The 26,152-nt window shown below is 43.9% G+C and overlaps 1 protein-coding gene across 4 annotated transcripts in view; it reads right to left on the reverse strand.

The window, feature by feature from the left end:
* Positions 1-214: 214 nt before the first annotated feature.
* The window catches only part of LOC308390133 (palmitoyltransferase ZDHHC14-like), a 56,955-nt gene continuing 31,017 nt past the window's right edge, over positions 215-26,152 (reverse strand). For 3 of the 4 annotated variants that reach the window (XM_080871828.1, XM_080871829.1, XM_080871830.1), the window contains exons 4-10: positions 21,645-21,797; positions 15,737-15,874; positions 12,012-12,060; positions 9,941-10,043; positions 8,015-8,124; positions 5,221-5,326; positions 215-1,207 (exon numbers count right to left, since the gene is read on the reverse strand). In XM_080871828.1, coding sequence (XP_080727954.1) covers positions 737-1,207; positions 5,221-5,326; positions 8,015-8,124; positions 9,941-10,043; positions 12,012-12,060; positions 15,737-15,874; positions 21,645-21,797 — 1,130 coding nt within the window. In that variant the 3' untranslated portion in view covers positions 215-736. The remainder of the gene's footprint in view (positions 1,208-5,220; positions 5,327-8,014; positions 8,125-9,940; positions 10,044-12,011; positions 12,061-15,736; positions 15,875-21,644; positions 21,798-26,152) is intronic. The other variant, XM_080871831.1, reaches the window with a different exon arrangement.

Below are 26,152 nucleotides of genomic sequence, written 5' to 3' on the forward strand. Positions count from 1 at the left end.
AGGGGGTGGAAGAGCATTAAAGTGGGAGTGTCAGTTTCTACCAAACCATCAGCGTCTTTGGCCACAGACTGACCCTCTGAGGTGTGGACCCACAGCTCTTCTGTTTCAGGCCTTTTCTGTGCGTCCAGCTAAGAGCTCAAAATCATCCATAAATGTTAAAACGTCAGCATCACATGACTGTCACACAAACGCCTTCGATAGAAACGCAGCCGAATGTGATAAAAAGATGGTTTTATTAATATCCACAGGAAATATAATCTGTAAGTTGTAATAACCATAGTACAATACAACAGTCTCTTTTACATAGAAAAGCCTGATGATATGCAACATGAAGACATCAACCATCGCACTGCTGACCATGTCCAAGAAAAGAAGGCAAGAAGACACCGTCCAATCAGCAACGGGCACACAGGAGAAGGTTTTAGAAAAGTAGTGAGTCAGAGCTGCGACGCTCAGCCTTCTCACCCAAACTTTTATTTTGGATTGAAGTGGAACAAAAACCTGAAACGTCTCCTGTGAAGTTTCCAAAGAGTTAACGGATTAAACTTCCCCGGAGTTTCAAACAAAAATAACAGGAAGGATCTTCCAGCTCCAGCTGCAACGTTTGGGAAGAAAAACGTCAGAAGACAAATCTGATTTAGGTCCACAGGTTCCAACAGCTGAGTTTAAACCACCACCTGTGAGCGTGGGTGGGGGTCAGCAGACTTCGGTGATCTCAGTGTTTTCATTGGGGGCGTCAGACGGAGCTGAGCTTCACCAGCCCTCTGACGGAGTCCTCGTGCAGCGAGTCCTGGCTGGCCGGGTCGTAGAAGCCGGCCTGCGTGGTGTGGCTGTGGCCCATGGGGCTGCCGCAGTGAAGCATGCCGGGCGGCGACGGCACTTCCTCTGGCGTAAGGAAGTGGTGCTGGAACAACGACTCCTGCAGGGGGTTGCTGTGGTTGTGTGTGAGGGTGTGTCCATGGACCGGCAGCTTGTCGGCGGCCTCGTGGCAGCTTAAGCTGGAGGTGGAGGTCGGAGGGGTGGGCTGGCCGAGGGGCAGTGAGGTGCAGGGCCCCGTCAGGGCGAGGGAGGCGCGGCCAGGTAGCGTCCCTCCGTTTTCGGGGGATGTGGTTAGGATGACAGGCTCGCTGCTCTGGTGCTGGAGTAGCGGGGTGGCGGCGGCCTGCAAAACGAATTTGGTGCTCTGAATGCACTGGTCTTGGTCACACTGAGAGAAAGCGCCAACGAGGAGAAGGGAGGAGGGAGGGGGTGTGCGGGTCAAAGCAACAGACATTGGGGGGGAGAGATGGCAGTGACGCAGAATTTGAAAATTGCAAAGAAGAAAACACAAACGAAAGGAAGGCGTGAAGACGACAAAGGAGGGAAGGGAGAGAAAGAAAGAGAAGGTGTTAGTGTCCCGTTAGGATGCAGAGCCACAGCCGCTCAGCTCAATACACAGAGCTGCTATTAAGTCCCTGCTTCATGGCCTATTGATCGCCTCGCTGTGGATGTGTCAATAACGAGCGGTAACTGGGTTAGGACGCCGAGTCGGCGATAACACACATCAGCCACAGAGAGGTTAGCTTTAACCCTGTTAGCCGTTTGTCACCACAAAGTCATCAATATTACAGAGCAGCTGCAGATGAAAAGCCCACAGGGTGTGAGAGGTACCAGAAATTAAAAGCATAATAATCAGGAAGAGCCCCGTGACGCAGCCTCCCGCCCCACACCACCCCAAAGCCTCACGGGGAGGAAATGGGAAGCACAGAGGTTCGTCCTCCACATCTCACCTTTCTGCCTCAATCTCACTGACCTGAAAAGAGCAGATTACAGACATGATGTAAACACAGGCCGAGCGACCTTTGACAGCAGAACAGATGTGCTTTTAAGTGTTATCAGTCCTCCATGTATCGACTTATGGAAGCTAGGCTCAGGTTGTTGCACTGCAACGACAGGAAACACGCTCACCTCCACGTTAGCGCCAGGCTACGTCATTGGTGTTTGATGGAAAATAGAGTGCTGTCAGGCTTTGTGAACACCGACTGACTCATTAGCAGCAAGGCAGAAACAATACCTAGACGGGCTGCTGACCACAGGCCGTGTTGGGCTTTCACATTCCTGTAATCCCAACATTCAGCCCACATTTACTCTGGTTTTGCCTCAGTAGAAGGATACTATGACAGGAAGACAGTCATTTCTCTGTTCCTGAGACGTCGTCAGGAGACGCACTGCTTTATTCAGATGTCCAAAAACTTGGATTTTCTCTGAACCACAGAGCACCAAACCTGAGAGTAATCTTTTGGTGTCAGTAAATCTGACCTCTACCGCTAATGTGCGAGCCTCTCTCCCCCTCTCAGAGTGACTCAGACACTGACGCCCTGCTGAAGGAGCACAGCAAGGTTTCTACAGGTATTTAGGACAGTTTTATTTGCAGTCACATGTCTCGTACAGCCAGGTAAACAGTTTTTGTGTCAGCTCTCGCAGCGTGCTGTACAAAGCTGATTCTACTTGTGTTTCATATTTAAACAAATCTGAAGAGGACTGGAGAGATTAGAGTGACGCGTGTTATTCCCGACAACATTAACGGATAATAAGTCACACAGTGGTCTGGGACATTCGAACATCTGACCCGAGCGCTTTAAAGTCCGGAGATGCTTTGTGAGATCTCCCCTCCTTAAAGTGGGAACTGATGTGAGCCTCTCAGGGAGGCCTGTGATGACTGCAGTCAGTCTCTCTCCTTTTACTGAGTCAAATCCAGAAAGCAGGGTTTGTTTATCAAAGTGCAATGACATCGTTTCACACGCAGTTACCGTGGCAACAGCTTAAAAAGTCTCCGTCGATTTAAAGCTGCATCACAAAGAAACAAACGCGCGTTTGCCAACACGGAGCTAAAAATGCCCGGCTTAACGTGCGACACACACCAACAACTGTTTGCTTTTAATCAAAAATCTGATTTAAATACACTAAAGAACTCGTTTACACACACACACACACACACACACACACACACACACACACACACACACACACACACACAGGTCCCAGACCTGGACAGCTACACGTTAAGCACTGACGGCGTCCAGGCAAACAGCCAGGACGACTGCGGCTGCTCATCATGACCGCTACAGGAGACAGATGGTGGTTATTTGTGGACGTGCTAACATTGGGGAATGTTCCCGTGGCTTTCAGCCCAACGGTCCATTCAAGAGATCATGACTGATGACGTCAGCGTTTAACATCTCGGTGAGAATAACCAGGACGAGGTCGAGCCTCTGTGCCAACAAGGACACGGCAGAGGGAAAGGTGTTCAGTAGCTGTGTGCGAGGAGGTAAACTGGACGCCACGAGTGTGTCGGGACTCAGCCTGACACTGCACAAAAACCTGTTCACGGCCTGTGCAATTTGCAGTAAACTGCATCTCAAACTTTGTAACTGTTTAAACACTTGATTTAAATATTTTCTTCTCTATATTTTGTGCAAAGGAAACTCCAAAGACCGCGTCCCTGCCTCCTGTGGAATCTTGGCTCTGTGTTTGTCCTCAATACTGACAGTATTTTGTGTTAGTTTGTGCACAAAGCGTTGGCTAATCTGTAACATAACATAAACAGGTGACAAGGCATGAGCTTATAAGCACATAATGTGCAACAATTAAACTGTAATCAATCAGCTGTTTTAGTTTTTTTTTTATCATATTTAGATTCAGCACAACAAAATCCATTCGAATAAAGGAAATCATCATTTTTCCTTCACTTAATTTGGAATAAATAGCATTATTCAAAATAATCTGACAGCCAGAATGTTCAGGTGTATTTAATAAAAACAACTGCAAAGTGAAAAAGTTGAACAAGCATCCTCCAAATGTGCCGATTCCAGGAGTTTCCATAAGATTTCAGAGTGAGCGTCTTATGAGCAGCTGACCAGAAATCAGAGACTCCAGGCCACCACATCAACATAACCCCCACCTGCCGACCTGATTTAAAGAAACACGACGTGGTTCGTGCAGACTCTGAGAACTCGCCTGCTGTAATCTAGAGCAGCTTCATCCATCTCAATCTAGCGATGAGAGACACTAACTGGATTTACTTTCCCAGACCAGAAAAAAACCAAGCTGTGTGTGATTCAGCGGCGTCCAGCCTCCGTGCCTGGGCCCAGTTATCCGGGCCAGCGCGGGATGCCTCTACATTCTTAAATCTGAGATCATCATTAGAGAGTCGACCGTCGGCATCGTTCACGGCAGCCGCACGAGGGCAGGACAACCTGATCCACGCCAGGAAACCAGATTTGTTCTACACGTGTGCGAAAACAGACGTACTTCCTGTCAATGCTAAAATTACAAAAATAATTAACTCATAAATTTTTTTTTTTCATGCAAGAGTCGGATTAAAACTATTAAAACTGTTTCTACCTGACAGCTGTAACTTTATATTACTGAAGCACGTCTCCCCTCTCCGAGTCAGTTTATTAGGACGTTTCAGATTTTACAAATAAAGCAACATTTGATCTTCGTTGGTCTAATTCTCCAGCCATACACACTGATAAAATAATCTATGCTAGACCTCTACAATAATAATAATAATTATTATAATTATAAACTTCACAATTTGTGTACATGGATCAAAAAGTTCACTTGAAAAGGAGAATTTAGTTTGTTTAATTAGTTCCATATATGAGAAGTAAGAAAAAGTAATTAATTTTTTATTTATAACAATAATAAATATTCTATTTCATAACCAGTGAAATCAAAGTTAAAATTGTATGTAATGCTTAAACAAGCCATTTCACCTTACAGCAGTCAGTGTGTAAATGCTAAGGGCTTTTACTGTGAAAGGAAGGAACAGGAAGAAGGCCTTTTCACACGTGCAGAACAAATCAGGTGCAGATTTCAACACTCACTGCAACTTTATATAAACTCTAACGTTAGGAAGCAGCTTGAGGATAAAATGAACCTGAAGGCAGACTCTTTAAAGTATTTTAGCTCATAGTTGCTGAAATCCTGCGTGCTTTATTATCCTGCTCTTTGCACAGGGTGGCTCTTATTGTGAAGCAGTTACAGGTATACACGTCTAAACAACATGACAAAAAACATGAATTTCGTGGTTTAGTTTATTTGGTTATCGTTTCACCATGAAAAGAGATGAAACACTGTTCTGTGCCATTTCTGACAAAGTGATGCATAAAGCTGCATTTGGAGGGGAGAGGGAGGTGGGAGGGGGGTGGTGGCGGCGTCGGTCAACAGTCTTACCGTGTGGCTCTGCTGAGACTGGGTGGAGCCATATATAGTGATACCATTGGTTGGTGGTGCCAACTGTGGCACGTCTGCCTCGACGAAGCCGCGTCTGTCGATGAGACTAATGGGAGAAAAGCCGAGAACATCATTACCGTCAGCAAACATTACACAGCAAAGGTCACTCAGCAGCACAATAACACAACACACAGCTCCGACAGGCCCGTCCTGCTTTAACCAGAAAGGAAAAGGTCGAGTTGATCTCGCTGTGGGTCAGCAGACGACCAAAGAAAGAAACGGAATGAAACAAATGAACAAAAGAGCTTTGTCGCTCTAACAGAGAGACTTTTATTAAACTCTGACCCTGTGGTTTTACTGTTGACAATAAAAGCAAAGATAACTACTGTGTGCGGTGTGAACTATTTTCTGATACCACTGCTGCAGGTCAGGAAATACCAGCTTCTAAAATGATTTAAATACAGTCTCAGATGCACAACACATGACCCGTTCCAGCATGTCATCATTTAACAAACGGCCCTGTGAAAAACTGAGCCCGCCCCATGATTCAGTAGCTTGTGGCGACACCTTTGGCTGCAGTAATTTACAGTAATGATTTTCTGTGACAGTGTTGTCCTCTTTCTTTGCAGCGTTGCTCTCAGTCAGTTGTGCAGACATCTCTCTGAAGGTGCCACTACAGCATTCAGTCAGGGTTGAGGTTGGACTTTCACTGGACCGTTGCTGCCGTGTGTGGGATCACTGTCCTGTTGATGACCTCGTGCCGATACCCTGTGGCTCTGGGCACATTGCCCTCTGACACCCTACTGACAATCGGTCATGCTCGGATGCTTCAGATCAACAAACCACCAAAACTTCTGCTTTTATCAAAGTGCTCATACTGCTGGCTGTTACTTACAGAAGGGATGGTTTTAGTTTTTGTTAAATAATTACTGAGACCGTACTATGTCACCTGAGGTTGTATTTACCTCATTTTAAGAGCAGCTAATCTTATTATGTCCTGATATGCAGCACCTTGGAAGTGAATGAGGGCGTACTTTCTGTTAAGTGTGACTGTACAGTCGCTCATCTGTGGAGTGAACCATCATTTCCAACCCAAGGTTAATGCTGCACAGCTCTGCTGGTTAGAGAAGAACCTGCTGAACTTTGCACAGTGATGCCTCCGTGTGATGATAGGGGCTGTTTATCAGCCAAACACAGGCCGATCGGACACAGCTGAGGCATCAAGCTCGATAAGAATTTAACACAAAGTGCTGACGGTGAGCTCCAGCAGGACTGAGCTGGAATGAAGCAGAAACCTGCAGTTTGATGCATTTGAAAGTCTGAGTGGAGAATCTGTGCAGGGAGTAAAACACAAAAGGCTTTTGTCTCTGTGGGTCTGAGCTCGCTCAGTCCAAGAGGCAGGTGAGGCCAGCTGTGCGACACCTGTGGCGACACACACACACACACACACACACACACACACACACACACACACACACACACACACACACACACACGGCAGCCACCTGTGAGCCGAGGACTCTCCTTTGCCACCCGCTGCAGCCGTTATGGGAGATGCATAGCTTGTGACGGCAAAATCACAGAAGAGTCAAACACACTGACACATCATTGCTGTTCTTATACATGTGCATATACTGAGGAACTCTGCAGGTACTTAAATGCAACGTTAAAAGCTGAAAATTCCTCAGGATAAAAAGATATTTGTGCTGTTCTGACAGAGTCGATCCAAGGTGGCGCCTCATTTCTAACCACCAAGCCATAAAAATCAGAGGAAACGGCGACTTCAGATTCACGGATGAGTAATGAGAATGGGCACTGGCAGAGACGGGTTTGTAAAGTAATGAATTTGCACAATAGTCACCATCTTCTGAAACATTAAAACCCACCACAGAGAAAACTTTGAATCTCTGTTAAACCCGCACCAGAGAAAAGAAACCGCAATAAGAACAAGGAAGATGGAACTGGAAGAAAAACAAATGAGGAATGGAGACAGAATTCATCAAACTACCGATTCCTTGTTTCAGGCAGAATTTGCTTACCTACATAATCTTTATTCATGTAAATGATCGAGTCCAGTTTGCTTTCAGGACACTTTGTCTTTAAGCTTTTCAAAGGTTCGGTATTTAAAGGTGGACTGTGGTATACTGGGGAGACCTTTCACTCTCCTTTAGTGGAAAAATATGACAAGAACTACAATTTGTAATCTACAAAGTAAGGAACATGGATGAAGTGTTTGACAGAACGTGGAGTTGTACGATGGGAAACTAAAGTAATGACTTGCTGTGTTGTTCCTTCATGTAATAAGTTTTAAAGGTTGTCCACATGTGCAGGCATATGAAGGAGCAGTATGTCGACATATACAGATGGGGAACTGAAATCTACCGTAGCACATAAGAACAATGCCGGGGGGCAACGTGCAGTCGCACAGACACGAGCTGACAGCTGCTGTGTTTTTGTTCAATCACATGGGCAGAAAAGTATAAAAATCTAATCAATGTGGGAAACTTTGATCTCGGATTTGGTTCAAATAGGCCTGAAATGCTTTGCAGTATCTTTGCTATGTTTAGAGAAAAGGCTGCAGGCAGGCTCATTTCACAGCAGCTCCTCACATCAAACACTTCTGAGTAACAGTTTTATTTTTGCCTCTGGAGAAAATGGGAAACTACGATGACACTGAGATGGCTTTTTCCCCCCAGAGCAGGGAACGATGGGCTTTTTGTCCTCATCTGACCATCGAGGAACGAGGAATGCGTACATCGCCTCACAGAAACACAAACACCCACACCCAGCCTACCTCGGTGGCAGGGGTCCACACAGCGCTGCGCAGCAGTTGGTGAATATGTTTCCATAGCTGTAGGGGTTATAGTTGTCCTTCCCTCTTTTAGATGACCATGAACCTTTTATCTGCAGAGATGCAAAGCTTCAGTGAGACAGATAAATATCCAAAGTGTCATCGATAAACAGACGCTGCTGTTTGTGTCTAGTCTGGAGCTCAAGCAGGCCGTGCGCACTTCTGTCCCGTGACCTTGAAAATTATCATCGCCATTCTCGAATCAGCTGAGCTCACCAGCGAAGCTCGAGCACCACTCACTCACAGTCTGAGGTGAAAAGGAGTTACAGCTGTGAGTCCATGCTTCTGTGCAGCTAATGAACACACACCATACAGATGAGCAAATAATCAGAAACTCCATTAAAAACGCTTCTTTTAAAAGGATTAAAATGCACACATCAGCGTGTTTGTAGTTCCCAGATTTTCAGGCTAGCAAGGAACCAACGTCACTGAGAACTTTAAAGAACGAATATTTAAAAGTATTTGCCTGTCATATGTAATCAGTCCACAACCACTAGATAAACATAAGACTAGAAAAATAAAGATAAAAAACACAGTGCCGAGGTCCATAAGGGAAGGTAAGGGAAAAAGGGAGGGTAAAAAGCGGCGAGACGGACGGCAAGCCAAGTGCACCGGCGCCATCTTTCAGATTAAAACCTGAAAATCATTGAAACAGTAAAAAATAACAACTACATGTGATGAGCTGGAATTTTAGAAGCTAATTTTGAATTGTATGCTGGGAATATGCTTCTGAAAAAAGTTGGGACGCGGACGTGTTTATGTTGTTTTTTTGCAGAATGTGAAATAAGCCACACCCACACTTCAGCATTAATGAGGCCATTACACGTTTGATTCAAGCTGCACCAACGCACACTCACGGTGTCGGCTCCTGAACTGTTCGCTCTCCTCTTTCCCCAAATGGTCCAATTTTGTTACCCATAAATATTTGGTCCAGAGGTCAGTGTACTCAGTGACCCGATGGCTCAGGGCCAGCTACTGGCCTTATGTTACTTGTGAAGCAAACCGGCTTAAACAACTCATCAATATTTTTGATCATTTCTATCAGAATTTAAAATTGAAGAAACCGTTTCAGGAAAATGAAATAAAGAAACGTTGCTTAGTGTTGAGGAAACTGCAGGAAGGCACCGCGTGTGCTGCAGGATGTGAGAACGAGCGTTTCCCCTCACATTTGTGACAACAAATAGAAAAGTGTTCTCTGTGAATAACAACTTTTCAAAGACTTGGCTTCTGTTTCTCCACAGTGAAAAGGCGATCACATGTGTACTTTAACATGGAGACGGAGCCTCTGTTACCATCCTGGGCTAAAATTCAAAGCAGCTGCTCAGTCAGCTTCAACATGAAGAAAAAGTCTTTCACGCATAAATTAAAATCAAGCCTAACCCTGCGAGCCCTCCGCTAAATATACTTAAAATCTTTCGATTGAAATGATTTGGCAGATGTAGAATATGACGATGAATAAAGACGCTGTGTTGTTGTACTATTACAAAAATGGGCTCGTTTTCTTCTCTCGGGCCAGTAAAGCTCTGATCCGCTGCCTCGGGCTTCCTGTGGGGAGCCCCTCCCCCACTGAGTCTAATCACGTTAATATTAAAACTAACGAGCAGTTCGACGCTGCAGCAGGTGTGACGCTTTAGTATCACACAACTTTTCTCGTGTCGTGTGCCCGCTACTTTCCAGTTGCTGGCACCGAATTGAAAATGAGTGAATGAACCAATAAAAAGATCAAATGGTTTTAGTGCCGTTTCAATTTAAAATAACATTTTATGGCGTTCCTGCCCTTTAAATGGAGTCTGTTAGCACACGACACATGTGAACATTCTGCCTCGTTTCTGCAGCGTGTGGTGTAATGCACTTTGTGTCCATACTCACGTCTTCATTGGTGGTCTGGTTGGAGCTGATCAGGTAGGTATGGAAGCCTGAGAGGCCCACGATGGACCACACAGAGAAGAAACACACCACCACTTCCAGCACAGTGACACAAAGAAGTCAAGGAATAACTCTGCTGTGGTGTTCATGCAGTGACAGATGATAATATGAAAGCTCATACAACCCACGGAGCCAGCCCGAACACCGAGGTGCTGCCGTAGCAGCGAGCACACTGACCCACAGCCTGAGGGCCGCCCTCCTCTCGCCAGTACTTCCCAGTTACCAGTTCGTTTGGCTCGTACTGCTCATTTTCTCTACTCCACATACACGCACTGTTCGAGATGAATCCTCTACACAAACAAACACCGCTGACTCTTAATGTGCACTACCTCCAAGGATGACACATACAAATACCCAGACACCATAACTAAGTGCCTGAAGGGCTGCTGGAAAATGCTCAGTAGGTTAGCATCATACTGCATCCTCTCAGAAACTTTACATAATGCCCTCACGCTCTTCTTCTCTCTCCTCCAATCTCTTCCTCCTCAGCAAGGACAAAACATGTCATCATTCTTCGAGCACAAAGGCCTGCTGCGATAGTATCGACTGCAATTCAGCTTTATTAAAGCCCTGTAGGACAGCAGACTTTATCAGCGTGGCTTGGCACATTTCTCTGCCTCAGAAAGTTATCGCACTCAGGCACAGAGAGAAGGGCAGCGAGAGAGCGGCGGTGTGGCAGCCCGTGCTCTGAACCGGATTTGTGTTGTACACCGAGCACTGGGATCATTTAGAGCCGCTCTTCATTTCTACCTCTGAACGGGCTTATCAGTCCTGACCTCGCACGACCCCACGCCGTATTTAAGTGAGAGAAGACATCAAAATGTTTAAAGCAGAAGAAAATGCATTAAAGGGCTGCCAAAATAGTCACGAGCTCCTTCATGATTAAAAGCGAATAAAAGCGAGGCTCTGCTGCCTCCACCTAACCTTCTGCAGTAGAGGCCACATTAACTCCAAATCATCATGTGAACAGTTCACAGCTAAAAGGCTGCGATGAACCTCTTTGCTCAACTTTATCTGACTTACAACAGTCCAGACGTGGCTACAATAAACACAATAATTGTAACAACACCCACACACACCGTCTGAGTCACATGACACAGCTGAAGAGCGACGCAGAGACGAGTCAGAGCCATAAAAATTTCGCTGTCCTGCGTGCCGCGTAAGCCCCGCAGTACAAGACTAATCAGATGCATGTAAGTCATGCAAGAGACACAGCTGGAGAAAATAGCAGAGCGATGGAAGGCATGCAGATAAATCTGACCTATGGAATAATCTGCATGTGTAACATCAGAGTAATCATTGGGAATATAAATGTTTGTGAGAACGCTGGCCGAAATTCAGGTTTATACAGAGCCAGTTCACCACAGCGTTCACCTCAAGGAATTTTATATAGAACAGATCCAACAACCAGAGCAGCGCTCGGCATCCTGGGAAGTCCCAGAGCAACCTGAGCCTCAGAAAGACAACCAACGGAGTCACCTGATCCATAAGCTTTAAAACAGAGTTTGAATCTTAAAAGTAGAGATAGTGTCTGCTTCCTGAATCCAAACTGGAAGCTGGGTCCACAGAAGAGGGGCCTGAAAACTGAAGGCTCTGCCTCCCATTCTACTTTTAAATACTCTAGGAACAACAAGTAGGCCTGCAGAGCGAGAGCAACACGCTCTGTTAGGATAACAGCTACGAGTTACTGAGGTCCTAAAGATATGACGGGGCCTGATTATTCAACTAAATTCAGCCAATGCAGAGAAGCTAATTTGGGATAAATATGATGTCTCATGTTCTCTAGTCCCAGTTAGTGTTTAAGATCACATGAAGGTTTTTCTAGTCTGATGATGAATTACAACAACCCCCACGACAATAATCAGCAGTTCTCCAGCATCACTCAGGCAGATGTTGCCATTTTTAACAACGCTGATGAGATGAAGGACAGCAACGATACATGTGTGATTAACGTGACTGCTTAAAGAAATATCCAGGTTTAAGTCGACACCGACGTGGAACAGTGAAAGGATATCTGGCAGGACTGTTTTTGAGCGCGCTGAGGAAGCCGTTTTGATGAGAGCCTGTGAAAGGGAAAAACAGTTTCTGTTAGAGCAGCACGCAGCTCGTGTTTGCTGTTTGCAGAATGTGGGACTTGTATGAGATACTGAGCACTACGCCATTACCTGCTGCAAACACTGTCCTGAGTAAAGGTTAAGAGTTGACAAGAAGAACTGAGCTCAGCCGAGTGTGCCGCTTTAATTGGCTTTCCAATTTAGCTTCCAAGTGTGTAGAGAAGCGGCACAGAGCCAGATGAAGGAGCTGGCCCCCAATAAGTGGTTATAGGGAGCATCTCTACCTACTGTGTTCTTCATTCATTCAGACTTACAAAGTGGATTAAAGGTTACAATCAGTATCTATGAAGGACTGCAGCCACCTGTATACCCACTCTGAGCCAGGAACATTTTTAATCATCCCTACAAGCTAATCCTGACCCACGCTGCTGTTCCCAGCACTCGCAGTCATGTATCCATGGCTTCAGAGGACATTAGTCCAAACTTCGTCTAACTGTAACTCAACCTTAAGCTAACTGCATGTAGCCTTTTAAATAAAAGGGAGATTGCACGTTAACATGAGCACGTAGGTCCATCTTGTAAATTTGCTGCAGTCCCTGAAGGCTGGTGAGGTCAGAATCATACGAATACCACAAAGACACGATCACTAAACCACAGATGATCTGTAGAAACAGTGACTTACAGGATGCTGTTTCACATTAAGACAGATTTAATTTTCCTCTATTGTTTGACAGTCTGGGAGAAAGATGTCAGAGATATGTCGTCAGCTGTGTGGGTTCAGTATTTTTCTCAAATCTATTTTACAGTCCTGTCTGGTAGATGTGGGCATGTTGTGATTCGCTTTAACAAACTCATCTAGAGCAGGTGGATGCCACGATATGAAAACTCAAACACAACTATTCTCCCAAATTAAGAAACACATGCAGATATAATTTTACACTGATATGAATCTGTTGCTTACAGATTCAGTCTGTTGATTGTAATGTTGTCCAAACTGGTGAGACACAATGTTGATGTGCAACTTTTTAGGCCTCGCTAGTTACAATGTTACTAATGTCTAAAATTTGCTCAACAAAATTTGACACAACTTTTCTAACTTGTGTTTTAAAAGTAGGGCTGCCACAAACGATTATTTTGACAGTTGACCAGTCACCGATTATTTTTGCGATTAGTCGACTAATCAGATCATCATCCATTGGACGTAAAACGAACAGCTTATTGCACCAGCAGCATCTGCTCTTATATAACTATCATTAGCTTACAGCTTTAAGTGTTTAAGGTATGTGCTAACTAAAAATAAAGACAAGATGGTAGTTTATTAAACTTTAATGAAATTTGCAGATTGTTTCGGTGAAGTTTAATAAACTCCTTGCTATCTAAAATATAACAGGACACCTATATTCTCCAGCATCTCACACTTCTGATAATCAGCTGTTTATTCAGCTGTGTAAAAACTTTAATCTCAGCCAAACAGATTTACTCAGGAACAAATAAAATACTGAAAAAAAAGCCAAACAATAACATTTTTAAGTTATCTAAATGACTTGTATATCATGTTTAACCTGAGTAGCGAAAGACAGCGGTGGGTTTGAAAACGATTTGCCAGGAGTCCGGTGTTCTCACGGGCTCTAGTGAGCCTTGACCCCGGCTAGCTATCGAGCTAGTGGGTAACAGATGTCTCCGAAAACGTCGGAGCGCTTTTGAAAATATGTGGTGTCTTGATAACCTGAGCAGGTATTTGAGGTTTACACAGTTACATTCTCACCTGAAAATATGTTAAACGTTTATTTTGTGACCCAGAAAGAGTAATATTAAAACTAACTAGCTGCTGCCATTGTTGGAAACTGAGCAGAGCTGGGCCGCACTATGAATTCTGGGTAGAGCTGGGCGATATGAGATTTTTTCATATCACGATATGTTTTTTTCATTTCAGGCGATAACGATATCTATCACGATATAAGCCAAATAACTATATTTGTAAGATTTAAATGTGCCGTTGCTCACAAGTAAAATGTGAAATAATCAGCAGCTTATTTTGATTGAAATATTTATTTCCCATAATAAGTTCAACAGGGGAGATGTACTTAAAAAATGAGACTTTTTCAGATAAATAAAGGCAAATATTGCAAACTACACAAAAGGCAGCCGCTAAAGCGTTTAAGTTTCAAAATAGAACAAACAAAAGACTAATAAATTGTCAATTCCACTTAGAAATTATTAATTATAAAAATAAATCTTAGTTTGTTTTACAGAAGAACAGACAAAATTGACTAACTTTTGTCAATATCAAATAAACTGAGAACTAAAAGGAAATTCTCAATCTCTCCTTGTTGTATAGCTGAGCTTTTCAAACAGTTTTAACAGTTACTTTAATCTGACAAAAGCCGAATGACGAATTAGTGCTTCCAGTCAGAGATTGAGCATGCACCGCTTTATTGTATTTCCAGGCTTGCTTTCGACACAATTTACAGTGTGCGCTACTCTGTTTGACTTGAAATAGCCGAAATACCTTCACACTACGGAACTTCTATGGCTCTTCCGTTCGACAATCTCTCCGGCATTGGAACCATCATCTGTTTTATCTTCGGTAACCTTCGGTCACGCTCTCAGTTGATTTTTCTCTAGTCGGCACACTCATTTCCTCCATTACCGGGCGGCACGGCGACTGGCTGCTTTCCAAAACAAATACACATGTGCGGCTTGGCGCTTGTGCTGTACGTAAGAAGTCACGTGACGTGACGCTGCAGCTGTGATTGTGCACTACTTAATTTGGATTGGCTGTTCCTTTTTTTTTTTTTTTTTTTTTTTTTTTTTAAGAGGACAAGAGCAGTGAGGCCTATCGCAATAGTTTAATTTTTCTATCGAGAAAAAGTTATTTCGCAATACATATCGTTATCGTTCTATCGCCCAGCTCTAATTCTGGGACAGCTTCTTCTTCTTCGGGGTTTAACGGCAGCTGGCATCCTTGTAAATGCAGTGCTGCCATCTTCTGTTTCAGTCCGTTATTACACTCTTAAATCCTACTACTTATTCCTGCATCTTTTGGGATCTTACAAAGCTTCAAACGACACGTCGACTATTAAATCAGTCGTTGACGATTTTGATAGTCGACGTAATCGTGACTAGTCAACTAATCGTGTCAGCCCTATTTAAAAGAGAGCAAAGTTCCAGTATGTCCACATCAGTCATTAACTAAACATCAGAGGACCTACAGCTCAACCTTGAGGTTCACCAACAATGTTATTGTTGTACTGCTAATATGTATTCATTTTCTGTCTTTAAGACATGATTTTATCCACCTGATTACACGAGATGAAAACAGTAAACTTCGATAATTTGGTAAGGATTAGCTGTATGAGAAGCTCGACTACACATCTACGATCCTACTTAACGTCCACATTTTGGTCAAAGAAAAAGACCAAAACTGCAAAGGATACAATAATCTGTTTTGTGTCCCCATAAGAAAGGCTCTGTGATATGTCTCGCTCCCCACAACATGAGCAATACCTGAAGACACACACACGGAGCCCAACAACCCGCTGCCTGCTCCCAGCTGGAAATATGGTAAAGAGCCAGAAAGCTGCAGCTTTTCACGACGCCCACTTACAACCTGCTGACTGGAAACAGCCCGGAGGACTGTGCGTCTGCACTACGCCTGAGAGCACGCGTCCTTGTGGATACTTACTTAAAATGATGTGCGTGATGACGAAGGCGAAGATGAAGATGGTGAGGAAGGAGAGCGAGAGGATGAACATGTAGAAGAAGCGGTAGTTCCTCCTCCCCACGCAGTTCCCCACCCAGGGACAGTGGTGGTCGAAGCGCTCTGTGTGGAGAGGGAGAGATGAACAAGTTTATTCCGGTTTCAAGGACAAGCGCACCTAACGTGGCGATCCTCCAACGCTTCGGTAAAACTGGCTGAGACATCACGTTTCTCATAAAGCACAGATGTTCACAAACAGAACCAGGTCACTTCAGTGCAGATAAACAGCACAAATCCTGAACTGTGGGAAACTGGGGGAAAGGGGAAGTGTCCCTCTGGGTCTTGGCATAATAATATAAAACATTTTCACAAAGGACAACCTTCCTATTTATATAACGAGCTAATAGAGAAATGATGTGTTTCTTACATGACTGAGTAAAACTCTCCCTGCCACAGTGGGACGAGGTTAAAGCCAAGAATGTTTGAAATCGACTGCTTGAATAAAATTGCTGGTAATTTTTGATAAACTGCTCTGTAATTCTTGATGTAGTTTGAAACCTTCAGCTGCTTGTGAAATCCTTACCATTAAAAGTCAGCCGGTGACATTTTATTCAGCCAAACTGAAAGCAGCTCCAGGGCACCAATCATGTCACTGATTGCTGTTAGAGCTGTTACTTCATCAGTCTCACTCCACAGTCCCATGTCTGAATGTGGAACACTAGCTGTGCACAGTGGTAGCCCCTTAACTAATTAATCAGAGCCATTATTGGTTTAGTGAGATGACATGACCTCGATTTGTCTCCATGAATCAACGCCTGGTTAAACCGGTGCCTCCCTTTAGACAAACACTGTAAACACTAACAGTAAAAGCTGCCGATCACAAAGTCTGCCCCCGATCGTTACCGTTAGGTGACCGATGATTGTGGAAGAAGGAAAAACATGTTTTATATGGTAATTGTGGGCTCTTTGGCTCAAGGGATACCACAGGGTCGCGACACTGCTTTTTCAAGAGTGTTTTCAGATCTAAATAACATAAAAACAAAAGTTAAAATCCATCCTCGATACACGACTTGACTCTCTTTATCATCTTTGAAAATCAAATTTAGAACTTAAAAATTCAAAGAATCTGCAGAAATGCAGATCCCAGCGCACGAAACAATATTCTGCAGCGATTAAAGGATGAAGTGTAAAATAGACCCGTTTCATCTCGTTACCTTTACACTTTATGGATCAGGTGGAGACTACGGCTAACACAAGATGAGACGGCAGTGATATTAACCTATAACGAAAACTAGAGATGGACCGAGCCGATATTACGCATCGGTCCAATACTGACCTATATTACTGGATCGGATATCGGAGAAAAATAAAAAATTTAATCCGATTCATTAAATATCACAAAAGCACCTCACAAAACTTGCGACATGGCATAACTCAGCTCATAACCTTAGCACGTCGGAGCAGTGTGCTCACGTGATAGAGCGGCTGTGGCGTGCGAGACCTGTCAGCGGTCTGGTTGAGCATTTGTAGCCTCGCTACCAAATCATTTCATCTCCAAGAAAGTGATCCCAGAGAGAAGTAAAGCAAGTGTGTAAGTCCATCTCTGAATGTTTGTAAAGCATTCCCACATTAAGCTTAACAACTGATATATGGAGCGACTGCCTCTCCCTCCCTATCCTGCCGCTACTTCAATCGTGAAACTGCTTAATGATCAGCTGATCGGCTTTTCTGTCGTGACTCCGTCTCTCTTCTTTGTTTTTGGCCCACTTCGCGCCAGAAAGAGGAAACCAGCGGCTGAACAACAGCAGCACTATTAACTTTGATAAGCTGTTGTAAGAATTTATTTAATATTACTTTCTACACCAGGATCTTTTCTAAGTAGCTGACGGCTGGTAACTGTGCAGGGGCCGATCTAGCAAAGTTTAGCCAGGGGGGCCGATAGGGCATTAACAGGGAAAAGGGGGCACAAAGACATACTTTTCTTTCTTATTCTCAGATAAAATGTCGAGCTTTTAATAAATAATTATCTGAATCTTACACCCAAAGTTTTAATCTGATGTAAAATGTATAGAAGTCCATTACTGTATATAGTAACTGTTAAGTCTAATATACCCTAGTAAGCTATAGTACTTTTTCCTTTGGGAAGATGCCATCTGTGCAGTCTGCAGTTCTGTTGAAGAAAGATGTTGAATCTATTTAATTATTGTAGAAAAATTATTGATTTCTGTGCATTATGGGGTTTGTTTGTTTTTTCGTGCATTAAATTAAAGTTGATTACGTCAATTAAGCATCACGAGGCGGAGGGTGGGGGGTGTTTACTTTTCTTTTTTTTGCTGGGGAGTTGGCAACCCCATTAGGTAGGTTATTTAATATTTCCACTAAGTACTCTTTAACATACCAGAATAGGGAGGATGGAGCAGGTTTATTAGATTGATCAGTGTTGCTGAACTATGAAATATTTTGGGTGCAGTGTATTTTTTGCATAGACTAGCTTTAGTTTTGCTTGTTTGTTTTTTTTGTTTTTTTAAAACTTGAGTATCAACTTATACAAAATGCAGCAAGATATTTTTTTAAAAACCGCTTTATTCATTATAAAACACACTATATCGGATTTATATCGGTATCGGCAGATATCCAAATTTATGATATCGGTATCTGACATTATAAAGTGGTATCTTGCCATCTCTAACGAAAACTATCGCCCTCTTGTTTGTTTTGCTTACGTAGTAATGTCATTTCCCTAATGGGGTCATTAAAACTTCATCTAACAAAATAAGCATCAGAAAAAAATGAATCACAGCAAACGATCCTGAAGTCCACCTTCCACAGCATCCACTCACAGCTCAATCACAGACCCCACTGTACACACTGTACAGAAAACAACAGAATACGACTGCAGGGAAAAGGAGGTGGCATCTGTGTGCTTCACTTTTATAAGCTTCCTCTATGACTCCCGAGGGGATAGCCCTCTTAAAAGGAAGTGACTCTGCCATCCTCCTATCCTCCGCTTGCACCAGGGAGGGCCTATCCATTCTGGCTCCTTACTTATTTAAGAGCTTGTTATCCCCCTGGCTTTTAGAGCAGCAGCGGCGGGGAGCGAGAGAGTCGAGAGGCAGGGAAACACTGCCAGAGTAATCCCCATTTACAGTTTAAGAATAAACGCCAGTCGAGAGAAGAGGTCCCAGAAAAAGTCTTATCAGTCATCCAGCTCCCAAACCATTTTTCATCATTAGTCGGGTGGAGGCCGAGAGCTTAGAGAGCAGCCTGGAGAGTCGAGTTTATCACCCACACCCACCTGCAGCGTGGAGCCCAACTCTTTGTCCCGTTTCACTTCCCTCCATCTGTGACTCACAGCTGGAATCTAAACGGCGTGTTTAGAATTCATAACCAAGGATCTTTATGAGCCGCCCTGCTCTGTGACCATGTTTGGTTTGGGGAAAGCTTTTTGATTCCATTTTCTGCTCATTTACTTCACTGTGTGTTTTTGGGCCTTTTCTGCTACGTTTCACAATGTGATTGCGTGCATATAAAGTGCACACATTCATTAAAACGTGCCCCTCTGTTTGCCAGGATACCTGCCCTTTTATCTCTGCGCTCAGCTTCCAATCTTCCTTCCTGTCAGCGTGCATCTGTCACATCTGCTTACCGCCACATCTTTTTCCCGTGTTTACTACTTCCTCATCTTTGTCTCCCAGGTTTTCAGTTCCTCTTCTGACAAGGAAACAGACAATTCAAAGACTGAGCTGTCTCTGAAGAGTGAGGCGCACAAAAACCCAGATGAGACAGATACAGACACAAAGGTCTCTGCATCTCTGTCTCCATCTTTTAATAATTACCTTGCTGTGCCTCGGTTCTCTCAGGAGACGCAGCATGTGGTTTTATAGAGCAGCAAAACCATCTCAGACGGTTGGTTTCTAATTCCCGTCTACTCTGTGGATGCCAAACACCTCCAACCACACAGTGTCTGCTGTATATTCCCAGAAGGCCTGCATCACTAGCTAAACATTTATATATACAGGTTCATATATGTTCATATGTACAGGTGCAAAACTAAACTGATTGTAAAATCATTTTGAACCAAACAATTTCCAGGATGTAGTTTCCTGTTGGAAAAAACAGGTTTGGTCTGAGTCAGAGGACAGCAGAAGCTGAACAGTTTGCTTTTATCCTCGCGTGTTAAGCCTCTCCTTTTCCATGTTTCTGTGTCTCTTCAGTTCACCAGGAACTAAAATAGCCTGGTTTTCTATACAGAGAGAAAAAAATAATGAGGATTGGGGACAAAAACACTAAAACAACAACAACAAAAAAGGAAGAGCCGGACTTCCACTGCTTCTAAGTATCATCTATAATGACGTGAGACAAAAGGCAGTTGGAAGTGACTTGAGTTAAATTTAAAAGAATATACCAAAGACCTATTGCTTTCAATCCCACACAGCCACACAGCACAGAACAGCTGTTTTACAGCTCTCTGATGAAACACTTTGGCTTTAATGAAACATCTTTACCTTCGTAAACTATTATTTCTTCTCTGCAGGTTGTAAAACTCCCAAAAACACTTTAATGAAACCCGATCTAGTTTTGTTGGGGTAATAACATTTTTTACAAAGTGATGATTTGACCTTTTCACACATTGCTGCCCAGAGACAGCTAGCTTCCACATCTCACTTTAAACCTACATTTCTACTAATAGCCACCAGGGGGCATGCCGGTCTTATTGGCTCTCTCCATCTTTTTATACAGCCTATGTTGCTGATCTGTTCTGCTATTATGTTTTAATATTTTTATTTCAATAGATCCTACTTATTAAGCTTCTCACTGAAACGTATTTAGATTTGATTTTTCTCCATCCATCCATCTTCATCCGCTTTATCCGAGGCCGGGTCGCGGGGGCAGCAGCCTAAGCAAAGAGGCCCAGACCTCCCTCTCCCCAGCCACCTCCTCCAGCTTATCCGGGGGAATACCAAGGCGTTCCCAGGCCAGCCGAGAGATATAATCTCTCCAGCGTGTCCTGGGTCTGCCCCGGGGCCTCCTCCCGGTGGGACATGCCTGGAACACCTCACCCAGGAGGCGCCCAGGAGGCATCCTCGTCAGATGCCCTAAACCACCTCAGCTGGCTCCTTTCAATGTGGAGCAGCAGCTGCTCTACTCTGAGCCCCTCCCGGATGGCCGAACTTCTCACCCTATCTCTAAGGGAGAGGCCAGCCACCCTTCGGAGGAAGCTCATTTCTGCCGCTTGTATCCGTGATCTCGTTCTTTCGGTCACTACCCACAGCTCGTGGCCATAGGTGAGGGTAGGGACGTAGATCGACCGGTAAATTGAGAGCTTCACTTTTACACTCAGCTCCCTCTTCACCACGACGGACCGGTGCAGCGTCCGCATTACTGCAGCTGCAGCCCCAATCCGTCTGTCGATCTCCGGCTCCCTTCTCCCATCACTCGCGAACAAGACCCCGAGATACTTGAACTCCTCCACTTGGGGCAAGAACTCATCCCCGACCCGGAGTGGGCACTCCACCCTTTTCCGGCTGAGAACCATGGCCTCAGATTTGGAGGTGCTGATCCTCATTCCCGCTGCTTCACACTCTGCTGCGAACCGTTCCAGTGCGAGCTGGAGGCCCTCACCCAATGAAGCCCGATTTGATTTTTCTATTTGAGCTTATTTTGTGATCCTGAATTTGTTTATTGACCATGCCTGGATTTTATGTTTTGGCTGCTTTAACATAAGACTTTCCTGATTCTTGGATGAATAAAAGCTTGTTTCTGACCTCACTGACCTTTAATTAAAATACATATAACCCAGGAAGTGGATAGAGAGCGAATAGATGCCCCAGGCTTGGTCTCGACACTCCAAATCCCAAATTCCTAATCTGCAAACAGCATAACTGCCACTCACCCACACAGTTGTCACAGAGGCTGCAATGGGAGGCACGCGGTGGTCTGAAGATCTTGCAGGTGAAGCAATACTTCAGTTTGACTGTCTGGCCGTTGATGACCACCTCCTTAGTCCTGGGAGGGGGCCTGTAGCCGGTACCGCCATTAGCCACATCTTGGGGAAAATAAAGGAGAGAGACATAAAGATCAAAGAGAAAAGACACCTGATGTCAAAGCTCCCACATACGCTGCAGCGTGCACGTGGCGTTATTGCTGTGGGCGTGTTATCACTACTGCACTGGTAGGGTGACACCAGATTCAAATACATTAAAAACAAGGAGAATACTTGTCACAGGATTACTACTGAAGTGCCAAAATTTAACTCAATATTAGACAGAAAATCTAGTGCATGATGCATGTTATGAAAGGTGATCCTGTCCACTACTGAACTGATAAATCCATTGATAATCCTGGTCTTTACATTTAAAATGATCCAGTTTGCTTTTGAGTGCCTGAATATGAGTAACTATAGATGGAAATGGTTGTAATTCCTAAACAGTTAAAGCAACACTTGCTGAATCAAAGCTGAAAGTCTGCACTATAATCACGTCTTGATCCTGTGTGGTTAACAGAGGCAAAACTACACACCGTGTGTCGCTGTTCAAATACTAACGAACCTGACTGTAAAACTGCACCCAGGTCAGGCACTACTAAGTGGAATTAATACAACAATGCTCAGATTCCATTATGAAAAGAAAAAAGAAAACCGCTGCCAAGCTGCTCTGAATGGCTTCTGGTGGCGGAAGACAGCGGAGATGACAGGCTAAACGGTAAAGATGAGCGCGATGGCGGTCGTGAAAAGGTATAGACTGGATCCCATTATTGCTCTGCTTGCTTTGAGCACTCTTACACATGCTGAGAGCAGGAGATTGTGTGAGTGGGAAGATAATTTTGTGATCATTTACACAGAAGCCTGTAGCATTGCCAACAGAGTGGTGTGTGTGTGTGTGTGTGCGCGCGCAGGGGGTACGGGCTGACAGGCTTATGTGGGTGTTTGACATTTCTAAAGGCAAGCAGAGGAAATGCAGCCACAAAGTTCTCTTCTATTGAATTTGTCTCATTGTGGTCGCTGCCTACAGAGCGCCATCCCAGTCTCATACTCACACTCGTCCCGTTTCTCTGCCGACTCAAACAAATGAGGGTGAGAACAACTCAGAGCTCTGTTCACCTTCCACGGCGTTAATGCTGCATCGTTTAGGTATTCTTTGCACAGTAAAATCTATATTTAAATTAGCTCCTATCAAGCCAAATAAAGAACGATGATAAGCGGAGGGTGTTTCTGAAGCATCAGAGTAAAATCTTTGTCAAGCACATTCTCTGATCTCTGTAACGCTGGAAAGAAGAGAAAGGCACATACTGACAGACTCGTGTCACGTCATACAGTAATTTTTAGCAGCAGAGAGGCAGAATCAGAAAGTCAAGCACACATTTTTAAATCTGAATATTGTGAGTTCTCTTTCAAACATTCACTTCGGTGTCTCACTACGGGGAGCACTCTCTCAGCGTCATCCTCTGAAGTTTCTACATCATTGCTCCAACCAGGATCGGCTGGCAGTCGTGACGCTTGTGTCACAGAGGGGCCACCCTCCTTCCTTCTTAGAAACCCCGTCTCTCCTGACTGCTAACCTGAGAGCTAGCTTGACGGTCCACTCGAGCAAGCTAACACCTTGGTCATCGGGCGCTAGCGTGGCTCACATTGTCAGTCGCCTGCTCTTCACCATAGAGCCAGGTTGGAGAGTATGTTAGCTGCCACCACACACCTACCGCTAGAGCTGGGCCATATCATACTGTTCACAGTAACACCGGTATAATGTTGGGCAACGATAAGAAAATGAGATATCACGATTAGGGATGGGTACTGGTGTCCGGTGCCATGATGGCACCGGTTCTGACATAAATGGTAGTAACCAGACCGAAAAGCAGCGCACATTTCGGTGCTTCTTTTTCCTGAGCTGTGATACACTTCTAGCCAATCATTTTACGTTTCCGAGGATAGTAGGCGGGGCCAGGTACGTACGTTCTTTTATGCAGAGCTACAGATTAAAAATGCCCAAGGCGAAGCGGTCAAAAGTCTGGCTGTACTCCACAGCAAAATATGCAAACTCAGCAGCCTGCAACAAGTGCTTTAAGCTGATACTGTGATACTGTCAAAGGAAGTAACACCTCGAATCCGATGAAACACCTGGCGACGCATAGCGGGTTTTTTTTTTTTAAAAGCCGAGAAATGCGCCGTATTTGATGGCAGCAGCAGCCGTTCTTCTCTGCGTGAGTAGCTTAATGTTGTTCGTGTGTAATTTACGTTGAATAGGCTAACCACGTTATTACATTAATGCATGTAAGGTGAACTAGCAAACATCATCATAGCTACATGCGGCTGTCTTCTTGTTTGATGGCAGATACTCCCTTCACCCTGGCCAAAAAGGCTAAAATGACCAAAGAAAAAGAGGGAAACAGCTAAACATAAGAGGTTTTTGGACAAAGTTTGTGTTTTTTCCATTGTTTAAGCACTGCTTCCAGCCAAGAGTGATACCATATATGCCCCATAGCTGCAGAAAAGGCTAACATTGTTATCTTTTTACAAAAAACAAGCTGAATATGAGAGGTTTTTGGACCAATTTTGTGTTCTCCATTCTTTAAGCACCGGTTTGAGCACCGTTTGAGCACCGGCACTGTTTCAAAAGTACCGATTTGGCACCGGTATCGGATAAAACCTAAACGATACCATCCCTAATCACGATAGAATAGTGATGTGTCGGTCGCGAACGAAATGGCTCTTAGAGCCGGCTCCTTATCGCAAGCCGTGGGGTTCTCTCTCTCTCTCTCGCACTTTTTTCCCGCTTCACTCCGCACGCGAGCCTTGTGCTTTGGGCTGAACAGAGGGGGGAGGGGCGGTAGTTACACTCGCAGTAGCACAGGAACAGAGCGGGAGGGAGGGAGAAAGAAAGAGAGCCAGAGACAACATCGTCACATTAGAAAGGTATAGTAATCATCCACAACTATTTTCAGTTGCAGATGATAAAGGATTCAGAAAGTTTATTCATGCAGGTCCATATGACAGAGAATATGCATGTTCTTTTTGTTTTCATATTATAATTTATATTTAATTGTGTTGTGGTTTGCAGCGTTTTGTGTTATTTCATTTTTAATTTGTTTTAAAAGGAAAAAGCTGAAAATTTAAATAGTTAAAAGTTGAACTGTGACTAGTTGGTTTTTGCATTATACGATTTATTTATTTCATTTTATGTGGAGTGCATAAATAAAAGTATATTTACAGTGGCCCCTACAGACAAAGCAGCACGCAAAAACTCCAAAACACGCAAAAACTCCAAAACACATAAAAACACAACAGAAGTGCTCCAGGATGCTGGGCGCAGTGTTGAGCTTTTGTTACCTAGTGGCTACACAAGCCAGCAAGTACCAACGACCGGATTTGGTGTGTGGTAGTAACCGGTAAATGAACTTTTTTTTAAAAAATTATTTGAATATATATGAGTGCTTGTGTATAAATACACAAACAATACACACATGCTTTCAACTGTGTAATTTAAGTGATGTAGGTAGCTCTGTTTTGAAGTTCAGTTAACACTAGAAATGTGTTTTGGAGTTTGTACGTGCTTTGTCTCTAGGGGCCACCACATATATTTTTATATAAACATATATAAATAAAACCACTTTTTTTAACATTAGTAATTCCTTTTGTGCATAATTGTATATTATTGTTAATAATAAATTAATTAGAGCAACAAAACAACCTGAAGAGCCGGTTCGGAGCCGAAAAAGCCGGTTCTCTAAAAAGAGCCAGAAATCCCATCACTACGATAGAATATGGGTAAAACGCGTATGTGCAGTGCCTTTGTTTTCATACACACATGGCGGAAAAGCATGGCGGCGACGGAGAATGACAAGGGCGAAACCGGATCGTTGAATGAAACTGATGAACCAGAACTGGTTTGTAAAAATGCTGCAGCTTCAGTGGTGTGGAACTGGTTTAGCTTTCGTCCGTCAGATACACAACAAAGCACTATTTTTGGTAGAGCATGCTAGCGGGCCGTCGTTATTACCGTGCTTTTCAGAAAATACGGCACACTTAAAAATCAATCCTTTGATTTTCTGTAAAGTCGACAGTGCCCCTTATAATCCCGTGTGCCTTATGTATGAATTCTGGTTGTGTTTACTGACCTCGAAATGGTTTTATGTACACGGCGCTCGAAAATCTGTCAAAATGTTTTAGTCCGACTTTGCTAAGTTACGAAGCCGCACCGCTTGATGGATTGTCGGAGCATTACGGCTATCGTAGGCGGAGCGATACGTGCTGTGCTTCAACATACCGTAATATTACCGTATTGTGTGTGTATAAGCTCTTTTTAAGTGTTGTGGATATTATACATTGTTATGCTGAGGATATGTCGGCCAGTTTCCACTGGAAATGTCTTTTGGTTAAACTGTCAGCAAGGAATTTGCATTTGCACT

Source organism: Rhamphochromis sp. 'chilingali', assembly GCF_963969265.1.
Source record: "Rhamphochromis sp. 'chilingali' genome assembly, chromosome: 21".
NCBI lineage: Eukaryota > Metazoa > Chordata > Actinopteri > Cichliformes > Cichlidae > Rhamphochromis > Rhamphochromis sp. 'chilingali'.